The sequence below is a fragment of the Montipora capricornis genome, chromosome 2 (genome assembly GCF_036669925.1).
Source record: "Montipora capricornis isolate CH-2021 chromosome 2, ASM3666992v2, whole genome shotgun sequence".
Lineage (NCBI taxonomy): Eukaryota > Metazoa > Cnidaria > Anthozoa > Scleractinia > Acroporidae > Montipora > Montipora capricornis.
In genome coordinates, this window is record NC_090884.1 from 39,146,531 (window position 1) to 39,159,030 (window position 12,500).

General features: G+C 39.0%; 1 protein-coding gene across 2 annotated transcripts in view; it reads left to right on the forward strand.

The window, feature by feature from the left end:
- The window catches only part of LOC138021070 (GDP-fucose protein O-fucosyltransferase 1-like), a 21,971-nt gene that overhangs the window by 3,214 nt on the left and 6,257 nt on the right, over positions 1-12,500 (forward strand). The window contains exons 2-7 of one of the 2 annotated variants that reach the window (XR_011126337.1): positions 1,925-2,043; positions 2,397-2,520; positions 2,720-2,882; positions 3,726-3,921; positions 5,237-5,473; positions 6,665-6,908. Coding sequence is in view for 1 of the 2 variants with exons in the window: in XM_068867945.1 (XP_068724046.1) it covers positions 1,925-2,043; positions 2,397-2,520; positions 2,720-2,882; positions 3,726-3,921; positions 5,237-5,473; positions 6,665-6,847 (1,022 nt within the window). In the remaining variant the exon portion in view is untranslated. Of the gene's footprint in view, positions 1-1,924; positions 2,044-2,396; positions 2,521-2,719; positions 2,883-3,725; positions 3,922-5,236; positions 5,474-6,664; positions 6,992-12,500 lie in introns of those variants that run through there. The other variant, XM_068867945.1, reaches the window with a different exon arrangement.

Below are 12,500 nucleotides of genomic sequence, written 5' to 3' on the forward strand. Positions count from 1 at the left end.
TATCAAAGAGACATAATAGTTGTTTTTGATGCAGCCAAATTTTTCACTTTGACTGTTTATCTGGGATCCCTTCAGCAATCATCTGGTGATCATCAAGACTAAATTTACATTGCTGAAGCATGGAGTCTCCCTCTGAAATACATAATTTTTTGTATTCAGATTTTGAAAGTTTATCTCTGGATAATTAGGAGCATGTTACTACCATTTTGAGTAGTACTTTTTAATTCAAACACAACGCTGGATGAATTGCACACTAGAAAACAGCTATACAAGAACTGCGTTTCAATCATGTAGCTCCCTTTGTAATAATAAAATTAGTAAATTATTTTAGGAGGAAAAACCTTGTCCTTTTGTGTTTCCGATAGTATTTTCTAATTATGTGATTATTGCTATTATGCAAAAATAATAATAACTATTTGGGTCAATATCATAGAATGTATGGGTTATTGACCAAGCATGAGGTCAAGATGGCTGGATATTGGCCAAATTCTTTTTTTTTGCGTCTTTGTCTTGGTCCATAAACAAGCACAAAAAGAAAAAGGGTTTATTATATGGGATAAACACCAAAAATTGATCTTTGATCTTGCGGGACCAAGTAAGAAATCCCAAGTGGGCAAGATAGCTCCATCTTGCCCGCTCGGGTAGCCAATCAGAGCACAGGATTTGTTTCATCTTGCATGCTCATGGAGCTAGTCACATAATAAGGGTGGTTATTGGTCGTCATGGTGGTATAAAATAAATCATAGAACATATAATCATTTGTGTCACGATGCAGTCACTTAGGTTGTAGACCACTTACTGTGGTTCTTCATCAGGTGATATGTTCAACCTTATCACCTGATGAAGACTAGCAGGAAGTGGTTGAAACGTTGCAGTCAACAAGATTGTGACACCAATGATTATGCATTTTATTATTCTTATATGAGTCATTTTGTGGCTACATGTATTTTTATTTTAAGTTTTATTGTATTTTGTTTATTTTTGGTTTGTTTTACGAATAACATGAGAAACATTCAAACAGAACATGAGCCTTGGATCGGCAATGTTTTGTTCATGAAAAACAAAAGAGATGCCTGAATTCTGTATTCCTGTGCATGTCAAAGGCAGTGATCGAAAATCGAGCACACATGTTTTGAGACAGCGATCCGGCAATCCAGTATGTGGTGTAAGCTGCCTGATTTCCTAACTACATCTGAAGCGTGACAAGACGACATTTTCGGTCACGACAGATGAAATACATTTCACACAGCTATGTAAATGCAAAGGAGCGTTCAAGGGGCTATGTCACACTATTTTAGCGTCTGTTCAAAACCCAAAATTTCTCTTGCCATCAACTGCATTTCCAAAAAAATTTAGAGCATTCATGTACTCTCTCTGAAGTAAAAAAGTTGAGATTTAGTGATATTAGTGTTCAAATTCATGCTCCAGAATGCAGGAAATGCATTCTAAGAGGCCCAAAACCCCCTGCAAGCTCCATTCTCCACCTACTCCTTAGGTTTTGCCGCCTACTCAAATTCTTATTGAAAACCCTTGTAATCATGGATTGGTTATCTATTCAAGTTAACTGACAGTCTCCTTTTTTTTTTGTTTTACTGTAACCTACTGGTAAATATTAACTTGCATACATATTCCACGTAATGGTTTCAGACTGTCACTACCTTCAGTTACGTTTGGAAAGCAGGTGAATGGGGCAGATCTATCATTGCGATTGGCCAGTTTCGATCTGCTTTGTTGGTTTCTCTCCTGAAAGTCAGCCAACGGTTACTGCAAATGTGATTGGTGGCAGAGAAAAGTACAATCTCGGTTGAAAGTTGAACTTTGGAGTTCACAGATTTATTAAATGTAAAGAGTAGGTGCAATAATTTATACTGTTATTGTAGTTTCATCAACTGTTTCTTTATCTCATTTTTTCTTTCATTCACAGGTCGCTTTGGGAACCAAGCTGAGCAGTTTATGGGGTCACTGGCATTTGCAAAGGGACTCAATCGTACACTTGTACTTCCCCCATGGATAGTGTACCCAAGCAATAAGATTGGTGGCTCTGTAAGTTTGGTTTTGGATAAGTCAACAATTTATAACAAAAACGGATGCCAACTAGCAATACCCTTAGCTGCTACATGTTATGCTACTTGAAACCAGGGTAAGCTCCAGCTGTGTGACCCTCAGTTGCTTGTGTGCAACTTTACCTTCATCTTTTACCCATGGTATCGATTATTACTGAAGAGGATAAGGCAGGGGGCTTAAGTGGGAAGAATCTTTCTTAAATCACACAGAGGCTTGTCCCCATGCCAGTAACTGAGACACTCCATTTGGACTTTTCTCTCAGGCATACTTTTTTCATTCTTCTTTCTAAATATGTAGTTTAATGAGAGACTTTGTGTGTTTATTCATCACAGGATAGGGTACCTTTTGATAATTGGTTTCTTGTAAAGCCACTTGAAGATTATCACAAGATTGTTACAATGGAAACATTTATGAAGAATATTGCACCCAGTGTTTGGCCACCTGGGAAACGTATAGGTTTGACTTTTGTTGTTTATGGTAATTCCTTCACAACATAATTTTGTAATTTATTTATTATTTTCTTGTGGTTGTTTTCTTGTTCTTTTTCATTTGATATTGACATGGCAATGTCAGAGGAAGTTTCAAGAACAATTTTGCTTTTAAGCTCTTTTGCAGCGTTTCAGAAGGCTTTTTATTTTTAATTTTTATGCTGTAGGTTTCTGCTACTCATTTAGTGATGACAAATGCAGAATGAAGGAGGGAAATCCATTTGGTCCTTTCTGGGATCACTTTAACATTAATTTTGATGACTACAGGGAACACCGTGGCTTGTTATGGGACGCAGACCAGCAGTGGGTCAGAGATGGTTGGAATGATAGGTATAGATATATATTTTATTATATGGCTAGTGTTTCTGGCCGATGTAACACGTGCTGTGGTTGGCTAAGAGCAACGAAGCGCTAGGGCATTATTCTCCCATAATGCCAACTGGCAGATTATGGATTATGCAAATTAGTTTTTTCTTCTTTAGAACAGTTCTGTTAGCCATATAATGAACAACTTAATAACCTTGACAGTTCGGTCGTTACAGCAAAATCTCAAACCTTGGCCTAGCTGTATTGACTTCGCTATTGCTTGGTCAATACGGCAAGGCCTTGGTTTGAGATTTTGCAGTAACAACCTCACTTTCAGTTATTAAGTAGTTGTTATGATCATGGTGACAACAATTATGAGTCAGAACAATAATGACTGTGATTTGGCAGCAACAATAGGGACCTTTAGATTGGAGGACGAGGACGATTACCAGTACGAAATTTGCGTACTGAGCATGCGCATAGATTTGGAAGCCGACATTTTTTGAAGTGCGCGTGCTCAGAACGGAAAACTTGCACTCGTAGTCGTCCTTGTCCTCCGATCTAAAGGTCCCTATTGACAGTGACAAGACAACACATAGACACTTCTTGTCATGATAACCATGACAACGAGGACCTACATGTACCTTAACCAACGTGTTGTGAGACCTTAGCCACGTAGATGAAAAGCATTGATGAAAAGCAATAATTGCTCCCATCACATTGCACATCGGCATTGCATTTCTTTGGGACTTGAGTATCGAGGCAAAAAATGACTTTCCCTTGGTAAGAGCCTTAGTTTGCTTTTGTGGATTGTGTTTATTATGTTAACTTTGTTTTGTTAATTTTGCCTTTTTCGGTGGTATCTAGATTTCCAACATCGGACTACCCTGTAATAGCCCTGATGGGAGCTCCTGGTTCCTTTCCTATAAAGGAGGAACACACGTGGCTTCAGAAGTATGTGCATTGGTCTGCAAGGATTGAAAAAGAAGCAAAGAAGTTTATAACGAATGTGCTGAAAGATGAACCATTTCTTGCCATTCATCTTCGCAATGGAATTGATTTTGTAAGTACACATTCTCGTTTAATGAAATACATGTACCTGCACAGTGTAGCTCGATGTTCATATTCTCAGGATATCATAGTTTTCCTGGTACCTCGAGAAATACCCTTTTAAAATTTGTATTATTGATAAATCCTTTCCCTGGTAAGGGATCTGGGCTGCCGTTACTATCGGAGGAGTAAGTGTTCTTTGCTTTTTCGTAGTGGGTATAAAAACCCACTAATGGAAATGGAAGTTGCAGTGGATGTATCAAAATGACAACAGTCACGCAAGTTAAGGTTCACAGTCTGCAACCAGGTTGACAATCGGACATAATTTGATGTTACTCTGGTTTGGAGAATTCTGAATGTAGCTTAGGAACTTACAGTTCAAAGACCCAGCGTCTACGACACTCCTTTCTAGTGTCATCATCATGGGTGACCTAAAGGTAATCGGATTGGTACACATGTACACGAAACTTGGTCTCATCCTGCATAGGCAAGATTTATAAGCTGACGTTTCGAGGGTCAGCCCTTCTTCAGAGCGAATTTGCTCACTCGCTCCCCACCAACCCAGCATCACAGTTTGTTGAGAAACGAACCCCATTTATCCGATTGGTAACTTTATTCCTCGTAAATGTAGCTATACAAGGCATGTTGTTATTGTGGACGCCTGGTTTACTTCCGTTTGTTATTATAGGCTTTTAGAGCAGTTTTCAAATGACTGTCAAAGGTAACTACTAGATTGCAATTGCGACTCCCTAGTGATTGGTTTGAAAATCACGCACCAGTTTATCAACCAGTGAGAAGAAAAACCAAAACCAATCGCAACTTGCTCGCGCGATTTTTCCCACACTACGAATTTGGATTGGTTCAGCACGCTCTTTGCACCTGCTGTGATTGGTTGAAGTAATTGTAGTGTCCGACTAAGTTCACTCTAAATTTTTATACAGGTTATATTCCTTGTCCACTCTTACGCTCGCTGATTAAATCTCTAATATGTAAAATTTCTAAAACTCGCCGTGCATATAAAACACTCCTCAGGTCTCATGGGGATAGGAGACCTGGACACTACAGTAATCACTTTTGTATTTGTCTTACCACACTCAATTGAAAATCGCTCTAACAGTTTATATGTAAATAGTATTGCCTTATGCTCACTAAACCAATAATACAGCTATTTAACTGGACATTGGATTTAATAAATAAATAAACAAACAAACGATCAAACGCCACTCTTGAAGTATGATAAATTATGAGATATTTACTGCTCTGAAATTTGCTTCCCAATTGCGTAATGACGCCTGTTCAGTAGTGTCTGCTGTTTGCATGTATGTTAGGAAAGAGCTTGCGAGCACGTGAAAGACTCGTCAATGAACTCGTTTTTCGCATCACCGCAATGCATTCCATCGGGATCCAAGCGGAAACTAACCCACGAGATGTGCTTTCCATCGCATACTGAAGTTCTCAGGAAAGTAAAAAAGGTCGTGAACAAGACTAAAGTTAGAAGAGTATTTGTGGCCACGGACAACGATCCCATGACCAAGGAATTAACTGGAGCTTTGAAGTCACTCAAGGTATTCAGTGCAATTTCTTTTGGTACATGTACACTGTAACGGTAATTGTGACGATGATGACGTTGATGACGTCACGATGTCGAAAATAACGCACTCTTGGCATTTTTATAAAGAGCTACTACGATGAAAAAGATCAGCTCTCGTTTTTCTTGACATTTCGAAAGTACTTGTGTTGAATTCCCAACAGGCGAATATATTTTTAACTCCACTTTTTTTCATTTAACAGTCCACCATTACTTGGTGCGGTTCCCACCGATAAGCTTGCAGCGATCTGGATCGAGGAGAAAGTGACATTTACTCACTAGCGTAAAAAATGAAGTGTGTGAATGCGGCTTAATTGGAATGCAACGCAAGAGTTTTTGGCTTCCAGATTGTCCAATTCGTGTTTTGCATATTAATTTAAGCTACAATCGTGGTCAAAACTTGTTGGGAAGGTTGCGCGCATCACTTCACTTCACACCTAATTCGATTATTCTCCCTAGTGGCTGTACTATTTGGGAAATACCATGTTCGAATGGCCCCACCCCTCCCCCCATCTTCACTGTTGGAAGAAAAGTCACCGTTTTGTTTCGTGGAAAATCCAACATTGATAAGGGGGAGGGGGGTTATCTCCAAAGTCATGCTACCTTCCCAGCACTTTTGTCCGTGATTGTTGTTGGTAAATGACGTCACTTTCTCCTCGATCCCGCTCTTTGAGGGCTTATCTGTAAGAACCTCGCCAAGTAATGGCGAACCATCAAATGAAAAAATTTGCCGTCAAAGTAAATGGTTTTTCTCGTGAAATTTATGCATAAAATCTCTCTTTTTGAGTATTCAGCACAACAACTTTCAAAATGTGAAGAAAGCGAGAAGTGATTTTTGATCGTAGTACCATACCCATAGATTGAAAATGAGCATCTTTTCATACAAAAAAGCCCGTATTTGCTTCGTTGGAAGGCGTTAAACAGTGCAACTCCATAATGGTCGACCATCTTACAGCCAGTCTTAATTTACGTGGCAAAAGCTCGTATTGAAGAAAACCCTCTTATTAAATACGGCTACTGCAGGTTGTTTTGGCTTGTTTCAGTGGCGTTGGTGATCTTCTACTGTTACCACGTGCGTAGCATGTGAAAACTTTCACTTTTCAGTTCTTGACTTTAAAAGTCGTGTTTTCTTGCTTTCCTCTTAAATCAGCCCGTCTGTTATTTTCAGGTATCTGTACACAAGAGAGATTCTTTAGACGAAATAAATGACCCAATTGTGGAATTAGCGGTGTTGACTATGGCGGATCAGTTTATAGGAAACTGCGTATCAAGCTTTACTTCATTTGCAACTCGATATCGGGCCGTTAACGGTAAAGCAACGCTGTTCTGGGCTTTCAATGATGAAAAATAGACTTAATATAGAACGTGACAAGTGCCTCTTCGTGGACTAACAAGCAAATCAACTGTTGCCATTAAAAGATGTATTACCTAAGTAGCAGTTAAGAAAGTACACAAAGTGAACAGGACTTTCAATAAAGAAAGCATTACACGGCAATATGGATTCGTCTAACAGATATTAGAATCTTAACTGGTTTAACTAAATGAACTATCAAGTCGTCTTGGAGCTGGTAAATAGGCCAGTTTCATATTCTCACGGTTAGACTGGATCTAGCATGAAATGAAGGCTAATAATGCGGGGGAAATAATAGACCGTATTCGTATTCTCAGTATTGGACTGGAACTAGCTTGCAATGGAGTCTAATGCGGGGGAATATACTAAAAGGTATTTGCATTTGAAAGGATTCCCCGGCATTAGCCTCCATTGCAAGCTATTTCCAGTCCCAATACTGAGAATACGAATATGGTCCATTTGCATGTGAAAAGATTTCCCCGCATTAGTCTCCATTTCATGCTCGATCCAACCCTACCGTAAGAATACGAAACTGGCCTATTACCAGTTCGTATCAAATCCCGTAGAAGTTGAAAGTTTGATGAACTATACATGAAAGCTGCGGATATGTATCGATTTTCTTAGCGGAAAGAATGTCAAAGGGTTAAAAGGAATTTAAGGAGGCTCGAAATAGTTTCTCCCTTTTTCAAACAAATAAACATATTCTGTCCTTAGATACAGTTAGGGCAATCATATCAAGACGAAATTTGGCCAGGGTATTAAGTACCTATCGTAGATTTCTCACATTATGTTTTCCTCCAAAATAATGTTACCATGGCAACGATATTAGGCATTTCTTTGAGCCTTAAAATCAACATATGTTGTCCTTTTTGAAGAAACGGGACGGTGAAATTTTTCCCATTCAGCGTTACCAGATAATGTTAGAAATACTCTCTAAAATATTTAAAATTCAACAAAATCTGTAGATCAGTTTTTCAAAAAAATAAGTTTTTTTGAATTTTGTCTCCGATTTTTTTTTTCACTTACAGAATTTTTTTAATTTGAAAGACAAACGGTTTAAATTAATCTCAGCTAACATGCAAAAAATGAAAAAATTCACCGTCCAGAAGCAGAAATATAAACGAGTAAAGTTGCAAAATCAGGAGAAATTAGGGGGTTACAAGATCAGCATTTACGCATGCGTCACCCGCTCATTCGAGTCCGCGCGCGAGTGGAGCTAAAGGTCAACACAAACGGATTTAAATGACTATTAAACCGTTTAGTAGAATTTTCGTAGTTTTCGTGAATAGGAGATGTCTATTTATATTCCATGTATATAGGAATTGGAGAAAGGTAAGCGAAATTAGCGGTATTTGTTTATTTCTGGTGATCCATTTGAATCATGAGCTGACGCAAGCAGCTTACGAATTGCGTGTGTGGCTTACGCGCGCGCGCTCAGCTGAAAAACCTTTCGAGCCTCCTTAAACAGTTGCGAAAAAGCATGGAACAAAGAACAGGCTTGAATGGATCCGAACCCATGACCGTGCGATTGCGCTGCTATCTGCTCTGGTCAAATGCGTGTTCTTGTTCTCATACGACTTGAAAGTGGGATGGCAGAGAAATGAAAGCCACAGATTTTAATTTCGGATATGTATTGAATTCCTAAGCGAGGTCATCAAAGTGTTAATTAATTAATTAAAAGCAATTTGTGCAGTTGCAAAGAAATTTGAAAAAGGAATTGCCTTTTGTCTCATTGACGTTAAAATTTGTTGCCAGTAGGGAAGATATCGTAGACGTCACCTATTGTGATTAATGTGCCAACCAGAGTCTCATTGGCTGTCGAAACAACGGGTCTTTTGTTCCTGTGGTGGGCAAATTTGAATACCAAAAGCAATGTTTGTAAACAGATATTTTCCCTCTAGGCATTTGACCAAAGTTAACAGAACTTGTTAAACTATGTTCACTCTCCAATTGTTTGCCTTGACATTTTGAAATAGTCACTTTCTTCATTTCTCCATCCTTTTCCAAGTTGAGTATTTATGGTTGTACCGCAACAACTACATAAAATGTACTATAAATAATATTAACTTCCTTTCCTTGAATATAGTATATTATGGAAAGCTCGGTTGTGGGTGATGCAGCTCATCCAGCGGCTTCATTCAATGATTTTATCATAATGTTGTTTAATGGTTGTCTTCAAGCCTTTCCAGAGCAAAGGTATTGAATTGTCCCACTAATCCAGACGGACGTCTTTGAATAGCCCTTTTTCGATACATTAAAATTCAGCTTGAAAGAGAGGTTTAGAGGACAAAGACAAAGGAAAGTGGATGATATGTAAATATTTGTCACATTTATTCCAACGTGTTTCTATTGGTTTTGTCCTCACTCCCTCACTATCATCAAGCTGAATATTTGATATTTCGAAAATGGCCTATTGTAGTGACAGTCTCCATCTTTGAAATGCTCACAAATTGGCCCACTGGTACGCGAATTATTTAGAGCCACGAGCGAATACGGACCGTATTTATAAATGGCGGCCCAGAAATTATTCTTTTGTCTTTACGCTAATCATCCTCACTATAGCTTCGTTAGCACAAACAAAATTCAAAAGAACTTTTTCTCCGAAGTGAGGCTAGTGACTCAGGATGATTAGCACAAAGACAAAAGAATAATTTCTTGTCTGCCATTTATGAATACGGCCTATGCATGAATGAATGATTAATTGATTGATTGATTAATTGATGAATGAATGAATGAGTGAGTGAATGAATGTTCAAAGATTAAGTGTTTGAACTGAAGATTTTTCAAACAGTCCTTTGTTTCGATGGCATTACATATTGAAGCAGAAGTCACATGCACGCCTGCGGGCCTATTTTTGCTTGCACGTTTTGTTTTCCCATTTTAGACCACGTGTTGTTACTCTAGAGAATAGTTTCTTTCAAATGTCGTCTTCTGCACGTGCTTGTGAACGAATAACGTATGAAAAGCAAAAGGAGAATTCTCTTGAAAACATCACGTGGTCTGAAATGAGTAGCTGGCGGTATTGTTGGCGCGGAGAATGGGGAGGGGCGCTGTAATATACCGCTGTGGTCTCCTTTAGGGGTTTAATTAACTTAGACGAGCATCCCCACCCCTTCATATGCTAAGAACCCCCCCCCCCCCCAAGTAGTACAACTCCTCAGCCGCCCTTGTAAATAGCCAACTGGTTGCCTCCAGCCAGTTGGGATTCTCAATAGGTGTATTATTACTCTGTTGTATCATATTCGGTTGCAAGTAGAGTTTACAATGCGAATGTTATATACGTCAACATAATTTCAAATTATCGCTAAACGTTACAGTGCTGAGTGCTAACAAAGGAATATTATTTAGTTGATGTTCGTTCATCTTTTACGCGCGCAAAAGATGCAAAAGCATCATTTAAAGCGGCATAAAACCAACGTAGACCATAAATGTTACTGAAAAGAAAGAGTCAGCTCCGCGTGTTTCAACCGTCTGTTAAGACTGATTTTTGCCCAGCGGATATAGACCACTTTCGACCACCTTTACATTCTTTTGTAGTTATGTTTAAGTAGACCTACTACCCTCATTTTGAAACAAATGTTTTTTTGGAAATTTGCTCGTCGTAGCGAGGCTACAAAGGCTCATTAGCATTAAAACAAAAGAATATTTAATGTGGCCGTCATTATGACATAGGTCTATGAACTGCCTCTTTGACCAACAACTGGAAACCATTTGTTGCCGTATCAACGGCGGGTCTAAAGCACTGGTCACTTTTGACGGACCACTCGTGCTTTTGGAAAGTAACCCAAAACCCACGAGCTCAATTTGGCGAACCCTAGGCCTGAACTTGATGACTTGCATCGCAGATATAAGGGACTGGATGATCTCCGACAAGTTGATGCTAAATGACAGTAAGACTGAGATCTTGCTTGTTTACACACGCCAACAGTTGCGCAAGGTTGATCTTGATGCTCTTCAGATTGGCACATCAACAGTGCTTCTAACTAGCTCAGCTGTTAAGAATCTAGGCGCATGGTTTGATCCAGAACTTACTATGAACACGCACGTAAACAAACTATGCAGTGCAGCATATTTTCATTTGTACAACTTAAGGCGCATTCGGAGTACCTAACGCAGCAGACGTGTGAGCAGCTAGTGCATGCTTTTGTTACAAGTCGAATTGATTACTGCAACAGTTTGTTGTATGGTTTGCCCGCCAAGCAGCTAGATAAGATTCAGCGTGTACAAAATATGGCAGCGCGCATCATTTTTAGACTTCCAAAGTTTTGTCATATCACCCCGACACTTTTTAGCTTGCACTGGCTGCCAGTAAGATATCGAATCGATTTTAAGATCTGTCTTTTAACTTTCAAGGCCATACACGGATTTGCTCCCAGCTGCCTATTTGAGCTAATCACAGTCAAAGAGAGCCAACGTTACAGTCTCAGATCCTCTAGTGAGGTCTTGCTTCGCATGCCGAGTCGCATCACCAAAAGACTCTTGGTGACAGGGTATTTCAAGTCGCGGCCCCATGCTTATGGAATTCATTTCCTGGAGAGCTGCGACGCAAGAGTGACCTAGAGGAGTTCAAGCGCCATCTAAAAGCGCATCTTTTTTCAAAGGCATCTTTCTAGCAGTCTCATAATTTAATTCGCTTTTAAGATTTTTATTCTTTTTTCGCAAATTGTTATATAGGTATTTTTAACTTTTTTAACTTTTCATAATTGTAATGCGCATTTGATCAAATTTTTGTTAATTTGCGCAATATAAGTGAATAAATTATTATTATTATTATTATTATTATTATTATTATTATTATTATTATTATTATTTTAGGTTTCGGGTTAGCCAAATTGAGGGTTTTGGGTTTCAACAATGACCTGAAACGAGTGACTTGTCAAAATGGAGAAACATCTATCGGTACAAAGTTTTCGACATTCCTCAGAATGTTGCAGGTGCTGGAAATCGTGAGAGAGCATGTCCATTCCAAGGCGGTCACGTGTACGCGTCAAAATATGTCGGGATGTTTCCGCAACGTAACAGGCATTACAACCTGCACAAGCGAATTTGTATGCGAAGCGCTAGCAGAGATTGATTGGATGAGATTCCCCAAAAAGAGTGGAAGTAGACGTCAGTAGTGCTTTTTGGAGGAGGCCAAACTACTATAGAACTATAGAAGAATAGGCCATATCCGAGTTCATGTCTGCCTCCTCTTCAAAACGAGTCTAAGTGCGAAGTTTTTGTTATGAAAATTAGTTTTCATTCATATGTAAAGTAGAACTAATTACCATCACAAAAACTTCGCACTTAGACTCGCTTTGAAGAGGAGGCAGACATGAACTCGGAATGAAATGTGTCCAAATGCGTAAAATATGCTTCAACGGGACTGGTCATCTTATCATGGCCCTCATGGCCCTTGGCCATTTTGAAGTCAAAGTCAAGTCAAGTCAGTTTTTATTTTAACTTACACAAATGTTATTTACAGAAAACAAGACAATTACAAGATCTAAAAACAACGTAACGACAGGTAACTAAAATACAAAAATGGGGCGAAAGTTTGGTACACCTAAATAGTTCGAGGAAAAGGAGAGTCGAGCGATTCGCGCACGATTGGCGTTTATCTGCGGTTCTTACTTGTGTTAATTGAACTACGGTTTCTACGGTGGCTTGTAGG